The sequence below is a fragment of the Bombus affinis genome, chromosome 3 (genome assembly GCF_024516045.1).
Source record: "Bombus affinis isolate iyBomAffi1 chromosome 3, iyBomAffi1.2, whole genome shotgun sequence".
Lineage (NCBI taxonomy): Eukaryota > Metazoa > Arthropoda > Insecta > Hymenoptera > Apidae > Bombus > Bombus affinis.
Window position 1 is genome coordinate 7,490,965 of NC_066346.1, and position 21,992 is coordinate 7,512,956.

Genomic DNA, 21,992 nt, shown 5'->3' on the forward strand with positions numbered 1-21,992 from the left:
AAGCTCTGAATAAATTTCTAATTGAGACTTTAAGCTAACATAATAGCTTTAGCTTTATCTAATTACTATGCAAGTTCATTTAACTTTAATTATTTTTTATCCATTTATCTAAAATTTTCTTAATTAAAATAAAAATCTAACGATTTGAAATCTAGGTAAATACATACATAGAAAGATTTAATTTTTATTTTTATGAAAATACAGTAAGGAGCTGCAAATTATGGATAACCTTTAAATAAATTAATTGAAGAGCAAATATTTTCGCAAATGACATAATGTTTCTAGAAAACATTCTAAAATTATAGAAATTCATTTATTAAACAAATATATATTTCGTATTAAATTTGAATATATGTAACCATTACACATTTACCCTTTATGTAGTTTAATTTCTTAAATTAAATTATCATTTTTTACTAAATAATTATCTCCTAAATTGATAAATAATTTGTACTTACCGAAAGTGTTCCTTCTTCTGTTACTGCAAATAATAAAAAAGTATTTGTACATTTCTATCAAATAAGTTATTATATTGTTGTCAAACGACATTATATATTATAAAGAAATCGCAATTAATTATTCATTCTTATTTCAGTAGGACTCGAAAGCACTCTATCGGCCAATTTCGTAAAAGCATAGCAAACATTTTCCCGCGCATTTTTCATTACCTGTTGCGCGTTTGACGTGTCCATTGCCTGTAATTATTTTTGTATTTATTAAGTGCAGTGAGTGTTTTAATTGATACTGTTAAGTGACAATGATTACATTAGTTCAGAGTTTCATTACGCACGTGAGTGTTAATAATGACATTGTTAACAACTTATTTTATTCTGTTTTCGTTTCAACCAACCAAAGTTAACCTCAAACGCCATGCACGCCGGTTATTAGTATCTCGTGCGAATACACATAAATAATACAATTATGGTGATTTTAAACTACGGTTAACTATAGTAAATAAGGTTAAACTATGGTATTGTTTCACGTATTAGTTAAAAAAACAGCATTGGTTTGTTTATAATATTGATTTATTGAATATGTGATAAAAGTAAAATATGTATAAGATTCATAAATTTAATTAAAAATATCCATAGAAATTAATGTTATTAGTACAAAATTTAAAATACTGATTTATTACATATTTACATTTATTACAATTATGGGATTGTAATTATTTGACAATATTTTAGTTATTTAAGTAATAAAGCTTAAGTAATAAAGTGTCATTTTAGTAGTTCTAACATATTGTTTATTGCAGGTGATCTAAAAATTCATTTGAATAATAATGTTTAGAATTCAATAGAAAGGAATACATATATACTTTATAATTTGTTATAAATAAAATCATGTCAGATTACCTATCTACTGAACTTGCAGCTACGTGCGCTGCACTTGGTTATTATGATGGATCTAAGTATCATTTAGACAATTACTGTTTAGGTAAAAGTAGTTGTTACTTTTTTTACGTGTATCTTGTATACTAAATATTCATGAGTTAGTCAAAACTTAATTCACCAATACAAAGAAATATTATTAAAGTTATTAATTTCATAATAGATGTTATAAAGGATCTTATCAAATATTTAAGAAGAGACGATGAATCTCATACTGTACGTCAGTTTCTTGGTCAAACAAAAGTACTTCAAACTGATCTTATAAAAATTTTTGTTGACCATTACGATAAACTTGAACTTTGGGATGTATTACTAAGGCAAGTAATAAATTACTCAAAATATGTTTTGTAACTTGCTATATATTATTTCACTCTAATAACATCTGATTTAATTAGGTTAATTATTAATATAACAAGTCCAGTTGTGCTGCTTTTTAATGAACAAATTCCTACTGACATAATGCAGCGTACTATATACCTTAAACTAGTTGCATATACACAGTCATATAAAGTAGCTTTAATTGATGGACGTATATGGACAATACTTAGTAATCGTTTAAGTAAAATTCTTAAACTAGTAAGTTTGTTAAGTTCGTAGATTTTATATGTATATTTAGAAACAAAGAAACAATACAATCCCTTTGTTCTTATAGGATAATGTAGAAAGGGGGGAAGAAAACGAAATGGTCATTGAAAGGATACTTATTTTTATTAGAAATGTTTTGCAAATTCTCCCTGATGAAAATGAGAAACGTGTTGATAATGATGCTACAGTTCATGATGAGGTATGATATTGAATGTAGTATTGCATAAGAATATATTTTTATATACTCTCTGCTCATTAGGTTTTGTATGCACTTAATACGTCAGGAATTGTTGATTTGTTAGTATTTATTGCTAGTAACAGAAGTGAACAACAATATCATTTGCAAGTTTTAGAGGTATGTGCTCGATTATATTACATTAAAATGTCGTTATATTGTTTCAAACGTTTTATTTTTTCTCCGAAATAATTTAACTTTTAATAATTACTCATGTCTTATATACGTTGCATATTATTAGATTATATCGTTAATGCTTCGCGATCAAAGTGCGAGTGAATTAGCGAAGTCCGGCTTGCAACGTAGTCTTAGCGAAAAAGAAAAGGATGAAGAAACACTTTTAGCAGCTCGACTCAAAGAAAAGGAGAAAAAGATAGAAAGAGTGAGAAAATATGCAGGAGCTAGGTAAGTTTAATTAACTCTATTCTCTAATATTATTCTTTATTCTCTCTCTCTCTCTATATATATATATATATATATATATATATATTTACTTTTATTTACTTTTTTGTTTGTTTCAATTTTTATGCAATAAAAACATAGTTTATTCTTCATTTATGTATTTAGATAGTTTTAAAAAGTATGTTAAAGAATTAGATAAAAGAAAATAATATTCATACTCTTCTAGTTAATCTATCTATAGTTTATTTAATACATTGAAACAATTTTGAAGATATTGCTTGTAAATATTTCGTTTTAGTAAGTGATTATATTTAGAAGTTATTATACATCAAGCATTTAAGAACATAGTACGTTATTTTTTTATTATTTTAAATAGTGGAAACAGTGATCGTTTCTATATATACGGTGTAAATGATTGGCTTTATTGCAAATTGTATAGACATATTACAATTATTTATATATAAATCTAATTACACATTTCGCTGAATATCCATGGCTCGGGCGACAAGTTATTTTAACATACTTATAAGAAAATTGAACATGAATAATATTGTGAATATAACAGGATAAACAGACGATCAATACCACTTAAGGGACATTGTTAAGGAAAGTTAATTTATTCCTAGTACTATATATGTAATAAACCTGACCCACTTTTTAAAGTAAGACCACGCACCATTTGAATAGATGCTTTTACCCACTTGTTGGGGAGTGCACGTGTTTTATTCTTGTGTCGTGCATTATTCACATCTTTTTGCTATGTTCCCCTATTTTCCGTAGAAAGCTTTTTGCAACTTGAAAAGAAATCAAAGGAGGTAGAGAGATTGATCTTTTCTCTCACACCCTATGAATCGATGGACAATGCTATCACAAGCGACAAAATGGCACCGTCCAAAACAGGATTTTATGTTCAATATTTCAAAGATAAAAGCTTTAAAATAGCAAAATTGAAAAACGTATCATTGATTTAGAATGTATTTAATAAAAATTACTAAAAATTAGATATCAGAAATTTTATGAAATTTAAATATTTCAGATGGTTATTTGTAATTTTTTAGAAACTTGAATTTTTCTAATATTTGTCAAGTATTCACATATTTACATCTTTCTTTAAATAAACAAATAAATTTATTTTCAATATTTCTAGTTCAGTCTCTGATTTTGTTAATGTTTAAATTATGTATCTATTGTAGTTGATATAATGAACCGATTACACAAGAATAATAAAAACAAGAAATCGAAGACGATTTTCTCCTGCAAATAAATGTGCGAGGAAGAAAATGCATCTTCCTCGTTTAGCAAACTACCTGCTAGTGACAGCCGCCTTCCATACTATTGATTAGATTTTTAGAAGTCATACATAAAATTGATGGGATTTTTTTTGGGGGGTGGGTTTATTTTTGAGTAATGGGTTCTTTTTTCATATCAAACAATTTATTTTGTTTTACTTATAATCAGGTATACGTAACAATCTTTTCGTCAATTGTCTAATAATATGTTTAGACATTCACATTTTGGTGGAACTTACGTTGTGCGAAATATGAAAGCCATTGGAGAAAATCAGCTATTATGTCACAAACCATACCAGAAGATCGAGGCACTAAACTTCGGCCAAGATAAGGTAATTACTGCAGCCGTTATTGATATGAAACAATTCTGTTATGGTTTTCATTTCCTTTTTTTGTTTCTGTTTCCAAATAAAGGAAATAAACGTCAAACCAGAAAATGGTCAATTCAATTAATCTTTGGTTTCCAACGGTAGCTCTCATTAATGAATAAGTAGGAATGAAGGCTGGGTGGATTTGAATGAAAATACGGTTGTTAATTAAGGCTATCCTCGCGTAATTAGAACTGGCTTCTTGCTTAATGGTGCTGAAACATTTAAAACTAGGTCAGTGCTCTTTTCGCGGACGTTTCTCCTCCTTTTCTCTTGTCTCTTGTGTCCCGCTCGACTATAAAACGATCCTTTTCCTTCTTACATCGTTATTACCGTTTCCTTCGCAGAACATCCGTATTTGAAGACAAACTTTTCCTAGCTTGTTTTTTCGTAGCTCGTTTCATTATGAACTGTTATAAATCTACTGGGTCACATGCCTGACGGCTATCTCGAATTGAGGCGATCAGTGACTTCTGCCATATCTTTTATGGAATTCCACCAGTTTCCTTCTCTTGATCCCTTCCTTTCTCTGATCCCTTCTACATTTTCGTGAAATTGTTATATTGAAACAATGAAAGGCATAAAGTCTATGTCATCTATTAAACGAATTTGTATTCTATAGATTATTTTGCTAATCTTTTGTAATAAAGGTTACAAAATGTGATTTTATTATAACTTTAGATTAAAAAGAAGATTTTCCGTTACAAATATACAACAAAATGTTAAGTTTAGTTTAACAGAGTGGATAGAAGTTTAATATAACGGGCAATTCATTCTTTATTTCTATAATCTTGATTAGGATATAATGGATGTTGACAATGTAACAATCACTAAGACTTTCTAGACACCTTTGATAATTTGAAAAAGAATGTTCTGAGCAAAAGTTCAGTATTTAATTGATAACAAACTGCAATATAAAAAAATTGTTCAGTAAAACCTGCGGCACTTCCACTGTTTGAAAACAGTCGTTTCACTTTTTGAGTATCTAGATAACAAATTTTGTTGATTTCTTTTTATATTGCAGCTTGTCGTTGATTCAGTATCGATTAATTTTTATCTAGAACATTTTTTGTCAGCTTATCTAAAGCGTCTGAAGAATTGTGGTGACAATTTTATTACGTTGAATACCCTGTCTATCTTTCTTTATTGATGTAATATAAAATATTGGATACAGAACAATACATTGTTCAATGTAGTGTTTAGTACAGTATTTTTCAGTAGTTAGTATTTAGTATTGGCGCAAAAAGATATATTCGTTACATTATCATGAATTTAAAAAGGATTATACTGGTACGATAAAACATTTGTGATGAAGTTTGTTTTCAGACAGTCAAATATTTAATACACATGTTTTCAATTCTTTCTTGTCGATCCTGAATAAAACGTATAATATCTATGTAATTAATAATAATAATAAGTATATAGATTTGTGTAACATAATTTTAAATACATAATAATAGTAATGTATATTTCGATTTCAATGCGACATAGAAAAAAGTGTCGAAACCGAAAAACAAACGTCCCATGTGGGATCCAAGGGGTGAACGTACATCTGCGTTGAGTGTGAGACTCATTTTGAAAGAATTTTGCATAGAATTCTTGAATGCTGCTTACAACCCCGTAATGAAATACTCAAAGTCCTGTATAGTCAGCGGAGCTCAAACCAATCAATCTGAAACAACTTGTTACTTATGGGCCTTGCGTTTTTTCATGGAGTTCAACCGCCATTACAAGTTTGAAGTAAAATATGTGAGGTAAGTCGGTGGAATTTCCTTATTTCGTAATAAAAGAAGGTACATTGTCAGAGAATAAACGTTGAAGAAAGGAAAGAGATAGTTTTCCAACTCGTTTTACGCATCGTCGCTCTCTTTAGATTCTTGTCTTTGAGAAACATTTTCTAGCTATTTTCAGTGCAAGCGCCTTTACGTGCTCTGCTTTAAGCAACATGTATTGTTGGGATTTAAATTTTCCTTCCAACCAGTGCTCGTTGAACATTCATTATCATTCGAAGCATGTAGAAATGTTAGCAATTGGTGATCTCACACGTACATACATACACATGACGTTTTTCTTATTATTTAAAGTTTGTTTTTAAGAATTTATCAAAAATTAGAGACTTTATCGTATCGTTGTATTTTGTTACAATTAACTAATTCTAATTATTCGGAAGTTAAAACGTCTTTAACCTTAATTTCTGTTTCTCCTTTAAAAGCAATGTAATGTTTGGTTTTTTCTACTAATTTATCAACAGCGAAACAATATCCACGGAAGTATTTCATTTAGTACAAAGACAAATGGATCATTATTACGAGATGATAATTACTGACAAAAAGAGAATTCCCCTTTGGTCTCGTAGATTACATTTAGCATTGAAAGCGTATCAGGTGAGGAACCGAGTATTGATATTTGTTTTCGTTTGATAGATGCATTGAACGAAATATGTTTTTTTCTCTTTGTTATTATAGGAACTTCTGTACACTTTAATGGCAATGGATCAAAGTACAGATCGTGGTGTTAGAGAATCCAGCAAGGTTATTAAGAGTAACGTGTTTTATGTTATGGAATATCGGGAAACGATTCTTTCTCTGCTTCTCTGTTTCGACGAGGTTAAAATGTCTCGGTTCGTATAAAAGATTCTCTGTAACGTAACATGAATTTTAATGTTGCCAAATGATAAAAGTATTTCAAACATTGAGATATTAATAATAATAAAATTTAATTGATTAGATAATTAAATTTTTAACAAACATTTTTGACACAATCAATATTCAATTAATATCATAAATTACACAAGAGCGAATTCTGCTCTGTCATGAAAAATTTATCATCTAATTTGTATACTAATAAACAATTCCCTTATTGAATGTTCGTAATATGTATTTGTTTTTTCATCACATATTACTGTTATTAAATAATACAATTATGGGAAACATTTATTAAAAGAAGTAATGCTATTATAATAATCTTCAAAATATAACATTAAAAGATGATTAAAAGATGAACAAACTTGTTGCACAACTAATAATTCAAAATTTTTTCTTTCATATAAAGATTCAGAAATTGTTAGTTTAAATCGGAAAGATGAATGTTTAATGTGTTCTCAGGGATTTTAAATATCCTATAACGAAAATTAATGATGTAATTTACTTGTGAAATATTTCGTTGTTATTACTATTTCATGCTCTGGGTATCTGTTTATCGAGTAGATAGGAGTGGAAAATGAAAAACTGTTTGCTAAAAGTTTTATCTACTGCAGACAGATTGATTCACTTTCAAATCAATCGGCTCGAACAACGAGGGAGCTATTTCTCGTACTTTCTTGCTTCTTTTCGACTGCACCCCCTTCCATTGCGTCCTCCCCTCGCTCTTGTCTGGTCCTTCTCTTTTCTTTTTCGCTTCTTGCTGGAATAAACAACTTCTATCGACCTTCCGGCCGGCGAAATGGGAAAAGACGACGGCCGTTCAACTTTTCGCGAGTTTGACGGGTTTTCCACTACGGAAATGTAAGGTCGGAGCACCATACCGCGATATCGTCGTTACTTTGACGTCTTAGTGACGCTGACGAAAACAAGACTTGACGGGTGCAGCAAACTTCGTTGCTGATGTTACGACTTGCAAACTATACACACAACAGAACTGTATTAATTTCACGGCGGGTATTGTTTCATTTGAAGCGACGCGACGTTTCGAATGAGAATCTTATTGAACTATAAATATTCAAGTATAATTGGGAGACGAATAAATAGGTATAATTGATATTAATATAATTGATATCTAGATATTATTACATTTTAATACTCAATATACCTACGTATATATAATATAAATAACATATATTATATATAAAATTATATATAATATAATATAAATAAAACTTCGTAATTTCTTTTTAATGAAATAAATTGTAAAAACTATTCTTTTCTTTAATTTTTCACACTTCATTTAAATTTAAATTAGCTCTGTATGTATTAAGTGAAACGTTCTTATTTTTTTTTTTTTAGACAATATTTGATTGATCTCACTACAACAGCACACATCTTCTTAAAAATGTTGAGTAATTATTGTGGGAGAAATAAACGTAGCGTAATAGTCCAGAAAGTGAAACCAACACGACACAAAAGAACAAATAAAAAAAGTAAGAAACGAAATATTGTTTCCTCTCAATTTAATTAAGGATATGCTTTCTAATATCAAACGTGAATAGAAGCTGTACAGAAAGAACAACCTCCGGTTCGAAGCTTAGAAGAACGTTGGGACGAAGTTAGTCCCCAACTATCTATTGTAATGCAAGAAGGAACGATACCGCAAGTTATACCATTTGATGCAACGTTGGATGTACCTATAGATGATCAGAAGTATGTTTATGTTACTTTATTCGATTATAACGATATTGGCAAATTGAAGTTGAATGCAAAGAATACTTTTATTATGTCATGTTGGTCGTTTCCTTGGTTTCAGAGTTGATGCAATGAAGAGGGTCCAAAAGCTACTACGGTCGAAGGATCTGGAGCAAGCTATTGGACTTATTCGTGCAGCAAGGTAAGTACACTATTTGTTTTGAACGTTAATTCTATGAAAATTGTTGCGTATATTCAAAGATCATCCCATAGAATAATTAGTATTTATTTTATAAACTGATCCTAATATGAATGTTAAAATAAGTGTCATTGTTATCGATTAATATTCTTCCTATTGTCGTTTGTTTGAAATAATACTTACTTGAATATGATTATCAGTTCAAATTATTGAAATTATGAATAGAGAACAATATGAATGAAGCATGAATTTAAAAATAAAATTAACATATTAATGATAAATAATAATAATAATCGATCTTGTACCTTAATTTGCATATTTTTATGTATATATTTTTGTATAGAAAAAAATTAGAAAAAATAAAAAATAGTAATTAAAATCTTAACGTTTTATTAGTGACATAAATATCTGTAATTGTAATTATTTAACACGTTGTCTTTAAAATTTCACGCTCGGAAGAAATTTGGTGACTCTCTTTAATGTAGCATTAACATTTGTGCGATTGTAGTAGTGTGGATTTCATTACTTCTATTACCTTTAATGAATATATATAGGAAAATTGTAGTACAAAATATGGAGGAATGTTTTTATTAACAAGGAGATCCGATACTATCACGTCCTTTTTGTTGGTATGTGGTATGCATCGCGAATATACAATCTTTCTGTCACAAAAATCTACCAGCGTGCTAAAAAAGTGATTAAAGTTTGGCCTATTTCACGCCGTCGCGTCAAGGTATTCGATCAATTTCCATGACGTCCTGCCTCTAGGGAGTAACTTCTTGATGTGCGCGCGATATGCATATTAGTGAAAGTAACTTTCTCGTCTTCCATTTGTCAAATAAAATAATTTCATAGTCTGGAGTTAATTGACCTGTCCGAAATTTTATTTATAATGAAATCTTTTCTTCTTATGTGAAAAAGCTTTTAATTGACAATTTACAGTTCACCATCACTTATTTCTTGCAATTTATTATAAATCGATGAATAAACATTAGCTTAAGAGATTTTAGTATATTCATTATTCATCATTCATTTAGTATATTCAATCAAATATTGCAGTCTGAACAATAATTTAATATGAAATAATGGTATTGTAATGTACAACATATGTAGTACAACATATTGTACTACAGTATTTGTAGAAATTAAAGAGTTAATATTATAAATAGTAGAAATTAAAGAATTAATATTGATTTCTTTTTTACGGCGTGATTACATTCATAATTTTAATAGCCCAATTGACTTCAGCGTATGTAGTACCTCTTCAATCGCATTAGAGGGATTAATTTCATTTCACAAATATAAGACAGCGTGGTTAGTTCCGCCAACATATCGCGTTAGAAGTTCCTGGTTATTGCACACGATGCAACGATCTTGGATATCGTCGTACCGTGAGATAAACTTTTAATCACCTCTGGAACAACTTAAGCCTTTAAACACTTTTTTAATACTTTGACAGTTTGTTGCGTTAAAGACAAAAATTGTGTACGTGTTATCTGGGATACATATTATACAGAATAGATATTAAGACATAACAAAATTTGATATACATGCTGTGATATACATCATTTAATGCACATGTTCATGACATATACAGATATAAATTGTCTTTAATTTAGTTGCTTATTTTAGCCATTGTTTTTTATGAATTTAAGAACTATCTTATACATATGTATTATCATATCTTATAAAATTCATTTGTATTGTGTAAGTTGTCTTATTAATGAAAGTAATAATGTTATTAATAGTATTACAAATTTTAGTTATATTTGTTAATAAGCAGAGAAAAAATTTATTGGTTAAGGTATTAAACAAAATCTGTTTAAAACTAGAGAGTTTATATACCATTCTATTCTCCATCAGAAGAATTTTCTCCTGAATAATTTTATAATAATTAATATCTTGTGAAACAGGGTTTGATACACCCTATATCAATATTATTGAATGTAAACATGTATGTAATTACAATTTACATGGCTGTAATTAATCACATCGATATTTATTCATAATGTACATACTATTGCATAGTAATGAGTTTCCCTATATGTCAATTTTATATTACGTAATTTACTCATAGGAATAGCTTAATTATTATCGATTTTAGACAAATCGCTAGAATGAAAAGCTAATAAAGTTACGGGAAGTATTTAATTGTATTGCTGTCTTTCATGCTTAATCTGCGAATACAAAAAGCGATTTTTTTTTAAATCCATTTGATGTGGATATGAACAATGCTCAGGGCTAAAAATGTCATTTATGCGAAGAGATGAATAAGAGCCACTGAGCTGAAAATAGCATTCAGGTTGATGACAGGTCACACGCGGCGAAATTTCTTCGCATTTGACTCACAGCATCTCTGTGGTCGACCAATCATTGATTTATACGCCGTAAACCAGAGGCGAGAGTTTCCCAATGTATTCAACAAAATGGTTTTCAGTTTTCTTTGCTTTTCACGCTTTTCTTGCTAATCTCTACCTTTTTCGTGGTTGAGTATAAAATATATGTTACAGCTACGAGGTGAGTGGTTCGGGATATCTAAAATATTGTATAGGCACATAGGTGGTTTGCTAAAGCTTTATTTTGCCAAAGTTGTTACATGCTAAATGTACTGTATGTGGGAATTAATAATTAACTTAAACGATCCTAGTTCCCTTAGTGATAATTATTTCTTACGCTTTAAACTTGCCGCTTGTAAGTATTCAGACGTTTCAGTTATGCATTCCTCTATTTTCGTTCAACCGACTAAATGAATTTTTTATTGAATGGAGAAAGAAGATATAGCATATTAACTTCATACAACATGTCGGTAGTACTTTTTAAGAACAAGATATCGAATATGCAAGGAATCGAATGTATTCAGTACTGAAAGCTCGTGTTAGTGACTGTCGCTCATTTAATCGAAGTGTTTATATTAAATTATTCAGAGAGGTCTGTTTCATGGAAACATTTGATTTTTTCAGCGTTCGTTTTCTTTAGAAGCCTGGGCCAATTAATTGGCTAGCTGGCAAGTGTTTACTCTTCCACTGATATTTACATTGCATTAAATCTGAAAGGGATGGTCCGTTCTTGAAATATGTCAATGCATGTTGGTTCATCTCAATGAGTCCGAAGCGGTACTGAACCCTGTCCCTTTGAAGTGCTCTGCCTCTAAATATACTCACGAGTCTTTTCCCTTCGTTAAGTTGTTTCTCCATTCCGTCCCATCGATCCTTCTGGTTGGTAGCCTTAATCGCCGCATCGATGGTTTCGCGGGAGCAGTATACTTTGGAGATGAACTCGTTGACGCGAAAATGAGTTCTTTGCATTCACTTCGCGTTCAAAGAGTTTCATTTTTATCACAGTGCGTCAGTTATATCTATTCTTACAATTAATTGCTAGATTAATACCTCTTTTGTCGATGAACTCGTTGATGCAGAAACGAGTTCTTTGTATTCACATTGCGTACAAAGGGTTTCTTTTTTATAACAGTACGCCGGTTATAAATCTATTTTTACAATTAGTTACTAGATTAATAACATTTTTGTCGAATACGATATTCATCTATCCTGTATGTATTGCATTTCATGGCAAGTTACCCGCTAATTAACTTTATAGTACATATTTAGCTAAGAAGATTTTCAATTACGCAGTTCTTTCTGATCTTAAAATTACTTCAAGACACGTTGAAGAAGTATCTTAATTTCAGTGAATGAGATTTCGTGCAAGTTAAAGAGCTTTCGTTGCAGTTAACACACATCTCAAAGGCACTAGAGTAAAATTGCCGAAACAAAAAACTGCTTCATCGTGAGCGGTCTTTCTCGTAAAGCTAGGGAGTTATAGCCCTTCCTACAGATTTTTCTTTAGGCGGTATCATCACCGCAGTACTTCTACGTAGTACTTTAGGAGATTGTTCGTAATATTCCATCGTCCATTTTATGGGGTAAGCTTTGCCATAGCCGGTACACAATGGAAGCTTCTGGTTCATGCCGACCTTGTGCATACAACGGGATAAAAGGAAGCAGCAGACTGTTGACTATGTAGCATATAGAGGTAGGCTCAGAATAAGAGATATTAATAACACATTTCTGATAATCTGGTGGTATTACGGTAAACAGTATAATGCTTTGAATTTCCTTTTATTCATATATCTACGTAGCTTAGGTACAGCTTGCCCTTGAGAAGCATGGAGAGTTTCCAGTGATCGCGTTCCGTTTGCCTAGCAAATACTCTCGTCGTTTAGATACTGACTCAAATCCTCTAATTTTCTACTTACACCATCTGCATCGGTGCCACCGGCAAAGTGTGCTGACTTTGGTTCAGGCTTGGATAACTCAAAGTCGCAGGATAATTAAGGAGAAGAAGCGTAGCTTTTAGCCCTTTTCGTGTTAAACGAGGAGGAGTAAGGCGAATAATCAACGGTCTTATTTGCGTCTTAAAAGTTGGAATTTTCTCTGGTTTGAAGGGTAGATTCTACCGCTGTAATTAGAAGCAAATGAAAATTGCCAAATTAGATACATGGGTGAAATTACAATGTTCACCTAATTTGCATTGCATTTTTTAAATTAAAACATTGCCGGATCATTACTTTTAGAATTTTTTTACGATTTTATTTGGTTAAAAATGTAACAGTCGTAGAATATATTTTTTATTGATAATCGTCTAGATTTATAGGATGATACTATCTGTAGTATTTTTGGATCGATTCTTTGTTATATACATCTTTCTTGTTATTCTAAATTCGGGATTTAGCAATTTCTATGTTACGAGCGATTCGAGCCTCAAATAACTTAATTTCAAGCATTTTTCGATTTCGAATTGAACAAAGCCAATCTACCTCCGATAAGTTGTGCTATTCTGACCTCGAACTAAGAGATGAACCTGGTCTTGAATGTTCGAGTGTCAAGGGCGAAAATTGACGCGTTGAAATTATTCGTTCCGTGTCTGGCAAAGGAGGTAGTTCGGACGATGGGATTGGGAGGTTGGTTGAGGCGCGTCTGAGAGATTCCATTGTCGCGGGACTTCAAATCGGGGGATAATGGGGATTGTATGGTACTGGATTTCTATTCAGACAGCCAGCAGCAGCGACCCCATACGAGCCACTTCTTCTGCCCTGGGGACAGCACGTAACCTCCCTTCTCTCCTCGACTCCCTCCTTCTGCATCTTCACCCTTTTCCTACCCGCTTATTGGATTCTCCCTCCAAGTCAGGGATTTTGCACTCTCGAAAGTAGCCAGACTTTCCTGACCTGCGGCTTGACATGCTCCATAAACGGATTAGGTTTTGTTGTAAGGAAAATGAGATGTGTTTTGCAATACGTTTTTAGTAATGCGTGCATGAAAGTGTTCATAGATGTTAATGCTTGTACATTTTGTTTCTTTATTACTCCTTGTATTATGCAGAAGAAGTGAAGATATTGACGGAGACAGTTTTAAGTAGCCAATGCTATTTTTTAATATAGTTGCCAGAAAAGATAATTCTTTTATGGAAAGGAAAATTCTTTTATGTAGGTTTGTGTAATTAAATAGATAATTTAATACTAATAATTACGCGATTGTTTTTTGGTAAAATAATTCATTCGTAACGGAATGATTAAGACCACTAATACTGACTGTATGAGAATTATCTTCTTTATATTGTATCGTACAATCTATACTGTAACAGGCAAATCGAATAAGGAGAGTGCAAGCTCCGGAGGATGCTGATTTGGCTAAGCTCGTATAATGACAGCACCATTCATAGGTATTATTATGGTAACATGATAAGCTGGAATTCTGAAACAGAGTAGTTATATTTATCGAGCAAGTAGTGTGCCACTATGCACGTCTACTTCTAACGTCGACTTCGTTGTCCAATCACGTTTCGTCGTCTCTAGCGTTCTCTTTGATGATACTCTCCTTTCAGAATATTTCTACGTGCAGCAGTTTTTTAATGAAAATTCAAGGCAGGTGAAGACTTCCTGAGAAGCCAGCCACCATCTAGCACAGGGTTAGGAATCTTCCGCCATTAACTACACCCTTTTTCATGAGTGTTCCGTCAAGGTGAAGGCGTGATTTTAGCTTTGTCCTCTGGTCACGTACAAGGACTTTCTCCTTTCCTTGATGCTTTTGGATTCTCACAGGGAATAGAACTTTCGTAAAACGGACAGGTTCTCTCACTCGCTCTCTCTGTTCCTGACTCTTATGCTTTATGAAGGACGATCTTCATGCGAAGCAATTAGTATTTCCTCCACCCTGTTTACTGAAGGCAGCATGTAGCTTTGTTTCGTGTAGCTCATCTTCAAATTAAGCTTACCAGTTCCTTTTATTACTCATATTTAAATATTTAACAAGCCTGCTTTTGAAATGTCAATTCCTATCTCTTGCTTCCTTTCCTTCTTAGTGGATTATTTACAAGTAACGAAAGAAAATTTTGAACATCGTTTTCTATTGGGATTTGCATTGAACGAAAACATCGATGAGATAGTGTTTTTTTCTAAGATAAGCTTGGAGAATAAATTCAATGAAATTTGAGTGGATCGCGAAGCAGCTGTGCCATCGTCTCCCTGAGAATCTTTCTTCGTACGGTTTTTTATTCATTTTCCACGCTCGGGGCTGACTTCACCACCTTCTACCTCTGGATATTTTAGAACACAGGCACTTCGTGGACGTTATGCATGTATGTACACCGACGACGACGATGGCCGAAGGTAGATGGAAGAATAGAGGGTTGGGCGTGAACACTTGACGTAAGCAGCCGGATGTTGGCGTAGATCGCGGTGAGGTTCTCGTACTCAAGGGAGCCTTCTACGAGACCCATTGAGATTGCCACTCGGACCTCTTCTCCTATCTCTCCCTTACCCTTTTGCTACTTTTCATCGTCTCGTCTTCCGTGTCTTTGCTACGTATGCTACTCAAGATAATGAAACACATCATTAAGTGCCTCGCTTTGTTTAATCACGCTAATCTCATTCCGCAATATACGTGTTACTTCTTTTGCCACGTTCGCATAAATGTTAGAAGACCGTGTCGGGGAAGTTTTGCAGCCATGGAATATTTTTAATTTTCCATATTTACAATTTCCCTGGATAATTCTTGGAGTGTATTTTAATTTAAAATTCAGAAGAAAGTTACATCTCGTTAGTAAAGGTCGTTTTCATGATTTGAGTTGAGATTGTATATTCTTCCATACATTGATTTAATAATTTGTCTCTTTTTGTAGTAGAAAATTAACTAAATTTTCTATGAAATATATTTTCTTTGTGTATCGTACGTATAATACAGTGCGGTTCTACTTAAAAAATAGTTATATAAAATATAAAATAGTTATATAGCAATATGTTTTATAATGCTTGAAGGTCTCGCGGAAAGTCTTCCTTTAAAGTATTTGAGTATACGCATAAGCAATATGATATTTAATAAAGGATAGAATTATCGATTCCAAGCTTCTTGTTGTAATAATAAGGAAGGAATCTTTGCTGAATGTAGAAAATCATTTCGCAGGGAAGTCTGGCCCGAGAACGACAGTTTCGGAAGTGCTAATATTACGTCGGGGGAGGAGTTTCTAGCGCTACGGGAAATCTTCTTCGCAGACTTGGGTGGTGAGTAACATTTTTGCATCTGGTGTGAAGTGCTTTTGTTTGGTTTTATGTAATCAAATAATATATTTGAATTTGTCGGTTGTTTAATAATTAAAAGATAACGAAAAATCAATAATCGTAAAATTGTAAATTTTATGTCACTAACATGAACATTTTAGATTTTTTTTAAATATTACAGTAATTATTCTAAATATACATACCTTAGAAACAAAATTTGTTATCGTTGCGGCACGCATTTTAAAATATTTATTAACCTTGAAACGGAGGTGAAAGCATCGTTAGTTGTAATCTCTCTTTTCGGTTTGTAGATTTTCAACAATTTTTAGCACATAGCATGATACAAATTCTTAATATACATGAGAATTTCGATCGTAGTAAATTGGTCCTTGAAAAGAAAACTTAATTCCTGGCTAACACCGTATCGCCTCGAATATCGTTTAAATTAAATTCTGCAAAATATCGCGCTAATGAGATTCTAGGAAACGAGACGACATACATATATTTGCAATCTCCGGTAGGGAGCTTGAGATAAAGTTAAAACTTCGTACTTTGAAAGCAGTGGCCGTTAGTACTTTTTGCGCGACCCTCTACTCATCTTCCCATGGGGATTGCTTGTATAACTTGAATTTATCGAGAAAATTATATTTTCTGTATACATAGACCTGCGAGAAACTTGTGGGTGCTACTTTTGGTGGCGTATGATTATAAGGTGAAAAGTCTCTTATTACATTCGAACATGAAAGTAATAAGCTGGCCAATTTAAATTCGCGGAAATTTCGTAACTAACCGAATTTATTGAACTAAAATCTGATTCCTTTTATGAAATTTCTTTGCGGTCAAATGTCACGATGTGATCGTTGGTGTCAACGTTCAAAATGTCGTTTTATTTCATTTACACGTTACGTGCATTCTTGCGTACATTCACACGATGCTTTATGATAAGTAGATACAGGAGATTAACGCAAATCCTCCGAGTACGAAAATTCTCCGTAATCGAGCATGCACTGCCGTATATTTATTTACTCAAGCGTTTGAAATTTTAACGTAATCGCCTGGAGCTTGTAATAAAATAGTTCTACAACCGACGGATTCAAATATTCATTCTCACCTTTCGTTTTTCTCTCTTTTGCTTAAATTTCCGTAAGAATAAATTAACGAGCTGCTGGATACTTGTGCTAAGAAGATATTAACAGAGGAAAAACTTATAAACACGTAATTTTACTCAAGGGGAACACCTGCGGGACCGGTTGTAATAACTGGCACGTACATCATGACACAAATTTAATTAAATACACCCTCGGTATTCATTTCACGCTTCTAATTTATGTATGAATAACTATGTTGTGTAACCACCGAGATTTCATGACGTTCCATCTTCCGAAATGTATTTATCTATGTTTATTAACGGAGAAACAATGGTCATACCGCTCTGAACGTTTCAATGGGATGTTATGCCTTTTCATTTCGATTCTCCCCTTTGTGTCTTTTGTGACGCGTTGGCCGCCTTTCTTAATGAAAATAAATTGAAATACATCATCACAAAAGAATATTTTAATTAGATGTACGAGTATAATGATTCGCGAAATATGGAATTGTCAAATTTTCAAACATAAAATTAGATAGCTACGAGATACATTAAAAATTATTCTTTTGAGAACGGTGATCGTAAAGTAGATGCTACGTTATATCTTGGGTTAGTTTGATGTATACATTTTTACTTACAATACGAATAAAAACTAAAATTGATTACGCTTTGCGCTTATTTTTTATTTTTGGTATTATGAGCGTAATGCATATTGCTTAGTTAAATTGATTGACATTGAACGTGTAGTCTGTTGCATATGCTTTCCTCGTTAGCGTATTGAGTGTTTTCGGTGTCTATATGACGTACAAATGCATGTAGATTTAATAGAAAGTAGATGTTATACAATTATAGGATTTTATTTTAAGGAATATGTGAAAAATTTCTTCAACATAAATGAACAAAATTAAAATATCAACATTTGTCTCATTATTAATCAAACTTTTATGATTTCAAAAATATCACGCAATATTTGATGTATGTTTTACTGTATACACATGTTTGTATGTAGATATTTCGTGCAATTAATTCGAAGTTACAATTCTCATTCTATTTTTTTTTAATTCGCGTTTCCATCGCATTAATTGCGATGTTAAATAATTTTTATTCGATTCTTTCATTTTACATCGTTTAAGTATATATAGCAGAAATATTTTAGAAGGGTTAAAGTTATTGCTAGGTGTTATCTCGATCTGCATATATATATCAGAGGAACTGACTGGTCTTGACACAGACTAAAAAATAGAAAAATGAATCGAGTGCACGGAACAGGAAGAGAAATAGCAACAGAGCACGTTCAACTTGCTATTATATATTTGAATCACAAGGTGTGTTTCATGCAATAGAGCGAAACGAAATCAGCTGATTCTGCGCCGAGTTCGCATGATTCGATCGTTGCTGTTCCTCGTTTCGCCTATGCTTTTGTACTTTATGCACACCGGTACTTGTATTTTGCGACTTGGCCGTGTCCTGATGCGTTTGCATCTGCCGCGCATAATGGAGCGTCTGTTCCGCGTTGATAAAATGTACTGCAAAAATCGGAGTATATTTCACGAGATAGACCTGTCTCCTTTTTTGTTTTTACACCAAGATAAACGTTCCGCTTACGGCGAGAAAAATTAGTCGTCAGGGAAATCTGAATTTAGTCGGGAACTAGTATAACTGCGGGCAGTGTACAATTTTTTCTCTTGATCATGCTACATTTTACAATTTTATTACGGATATATAAACAGAAAGAGATTGATATCCTGCGAGTAAAATTCGAACAATCGGTTCGAACGAAATCTTTTCCCGATACCAATACTTAGCTCTATTTATTAAGAGGAAAGGAAAATTTTACAAGCAAGTATACCTATATATTCGACGAATTTGCTCGGCAAGTTTCTAAAACGACGGCCATTTGGCGTACAATCTCTCTGATAAGTGTTTTTTTCTTTTTATAAATAATCGATGATCGACAGAGTCGGATATCTTGGAGCCAGTCGAAAGGGTTTTATTTATACATGTCCTTTATGTTGCCTTGGAATGGTCTCCGCGTAACATTTACCAAATATACGTTTCACCGAATACTACTTTCGTGTGAAGTATTGCAGTACAGGCAAGGAAGATGCGACATTCTGCAGTGCAATTTTTCTCTCGCCCTCGCGCGATTCTAACTTGTTGGACTGAATACTTGATGGATGTATCAGAATAAGGAAACTATAAGTTTTCCACTGGAGGTCGAAGGTTTGATGAATGAAAACCGAATTGAAAGTCTCGTCTGTACCTTAGAGTGGAGCTAGCAACGATAGAATTTACATGGTACCCTAGGAACGAACCCTACCATATGTCCGCCGTTCATCTTGTTTTCATTCTTGCCAGGTTTTACGCTCCATAACTTAGTGTCTTCCAGCAAGGTATCTTCTGACCTTTTTATACGTTTTGTTTTATACACCACTGGCTCGAAGCGCGTGTAATGTTTCACTGCTTGGCTCGGGTTCTCTTAGACATGCAAACCGTACAAGAGGGTGGCAATCTCTCGCCGATGTAGTAGAATAAGCTTGTTTACCTGTTTCCTCGTCCGTCAGATTTCTATCCCTTCGAAATCACCTTTGTGACAGCTTTTTCGGGAAGGGCTTCTACGTGCATCGAATGACGATCTGATCACGTTAGGAATTGTGTTTCGATGATGATAGAGTGCAAACGAGGCCAGGAAAGTTTTGCATTCACCCAAGTGTTCGTATATTCAAATTTTATTTCAGATATTCTGAATTGCATACCATCTCCTCAGTTTATGCATTCACTATGCAACATTATTTAATAGACTTGGGAAAAAAGATTTCTATTATGGCAATGCCAATATTCTTCTTACCCACGTTATAATAGCTTCGTGTACGTATCTTAGTTGTATATACACCTTGTTATTAATTATTAAACAATTTAGTGGCAAATTACTAAAATGTGTAGAGAAGTATTTGGTTGGCAATGTTGTTGTTTCATGAAATTCAAATATTTACTAGCTATCTCTTGGTCGTAGATTATTTATTATATTTGCTGAGTACTATGCCATTAATCATGTACAATATATGTATATGCATAAATATAGTTGGTCAGAGAATTCAAAGCGCCAAGTTAAAAAAAAGAAAAATGCATTTTATTATAGAATTACGTACAGTTACATGCCAATATAAAATAATTGAATTTATTCGGTACATTAAAGTATTTCCGAAAGAAATGACAAAGACCTAATGTGCTTAACTGACAAAAGTCTTGAAAGGAAATTACATCAGAATTTACGAAACTTTTGTCTCTATCAATGTCTAAAACGTATAATATTAAGTACCTTTTTGTAAGATTTTATTTTATATCCTTTTATCTCTCCTTTTATGTGTAACAAGTCGTGTTATTTGTAGAACTAATATCTTTGTTATGATATTTCACTTTTAAGAGGTGTGTGTAAATTTTTCTGTCTGACAATATACATTTCGTGACACTAATTTTTCAATCTGTCAAAGTCATCATGGATCTTGAATGAGATAATAGAAGCATAATTGAAATTACGAATTATGAACGTAAATAAACTAGTGGAATATTGATTATTATTTCATTTCATAAATTATATTTAATTTGTCAATTCCAAACGAAATTTAAATTAAAAGATGAACGTATGTTTGACATACCATACATCTTGGTCCATTTTATTCTGCAAAAATAAAATTTATGCTAGGAAATCGGAGATTGGGAATATGCACGCATCGCTTCGCTTCATAAAATTATTTTCTGATTCGACCAATCTGTTAACGGTTTTCAACGTACACTAGTCTAGGAATCATAACTTGGAAGAGTATCTCTGATTGCATCAAAAGTATGGTCCACCTAAGAAACGAGATCAGTATGGTACGTTAGTGAGGTGGAAAAGTGGTTTCGAGAGACTTACCTGGAGAGGTTTATTGAAAAACTTGTTCCTTGCATCGAAGAAATATAAAATCGTAAAAGGTCTCCCCGAATTGCGTGGAAAATAGGGGTGACTAAACTACTGTACTTCCAATATTCCCGTTTCTTCATTCAACGTCCGCAGACGCATGACAGAAATATTATTTACCCAAGGACCAGATGAGAAATGTCGTACAATTTTTCATGTAATTGTTCGCGTCGCTTTCTATCCTCCTGTCGAATGTTATTTATTATCAAAGTTCTCTCCGATTTATTTATAATCCTGTTATTTATGAGGACGGCTCGGTATCGTTAATTTAATTTCTTTTTTCACTTTGGAAATCAGTATCGACGAACTGTCACATTTTCGATAAAATATGAGCTATCATCCACACCCGTTACAGCCTGTCGTTGAACGATGTTGGGCAGAATAACCAGTCGACCGCTCTTTAGTACCTTTATGCAAATGTATCTCGAAATAAATTTTATTATCTCTAATCTGGCAAGTAGCGTGTGTCTGTTTGCCCGTTCTGCTGCACATTGCTCAAGAAACAATGATCGGTTCGAACCGGTTGCTTTGAAACGCTCGAGGTGTACTACAGGCGGAAATTTACACTCTCGCTCAGTTGGTTGATCAC

At 32.6% G+C, this 21,992-nt stretch overlaps 1 protein-coding gene across 2 annotated transcripts in view; it reads left to right on the top strand.

Annotated features, from left to right (window-relative positions):
• The first annotated feature begins 640 nt into the window (after positions 1–640).
• The window catches only part of LOC126914142 (protein timeless homolog), a 249,824-nt gene continuing 228,472 nt past the window's right edge, over positions 641–21,992 (top strand). Inside the window, exons 1-15 of one of the 2 annotated variants that reach the window (XM_050717653.1) lie at positions 641–790; positions 1,256–1,437; positions 1,555–1,708; positions 1,787–1,967; positions 2,044–2,175; positions 2,236–2,331; positions 2,453–2,616; positions 4,117–4,234; positions 5,762–6,024; positions 6,522–6,654; positions 6,736–6,890; positions 8,272–8,405; positions 8,475–8,625; positions 8,729–8,809; positions 16,264–16,361. In XM_050717653.1, the coding sequence (XP_050573610.1) occupies positions 1,344–1,437; positions 1,555–1,708; positions 1,787–1,967; positions 2,044–2,175; positions 2,236–2,331; positions 2,453–2,616; positions 4,117–4,234; positions 5,762–6,024; positions 6,522–6,654; positions 6,736–6,890; positions 8,272–8,405; positions 8,475–8,625; positions 8,729–8,809; positions 16,264–16,361 (1,954 nt within the window). In that variant the 5' untranslated portion in view covers positions 641–790; positions 1,256–1,343. The remainder of the gene's footprint in view (positions 791–1,255; positions 1,438–1,554; positions 1,709–1,786; positions 1,968–2,043; positions 2,176–2,235; positions 2,332–2,452; positions 2,617–4,116; positions 4,235–5,761; positions 6,025–6,521; positions 6,655–6,735; positions 6,891–8,271; positions 8,406–8,474; positions 8,626–8,728; positions 8,810–16,263; positions 16,362–21,992) is intronic. The other variant, XM_050717654.1, reaches the window with a different exon arrangement.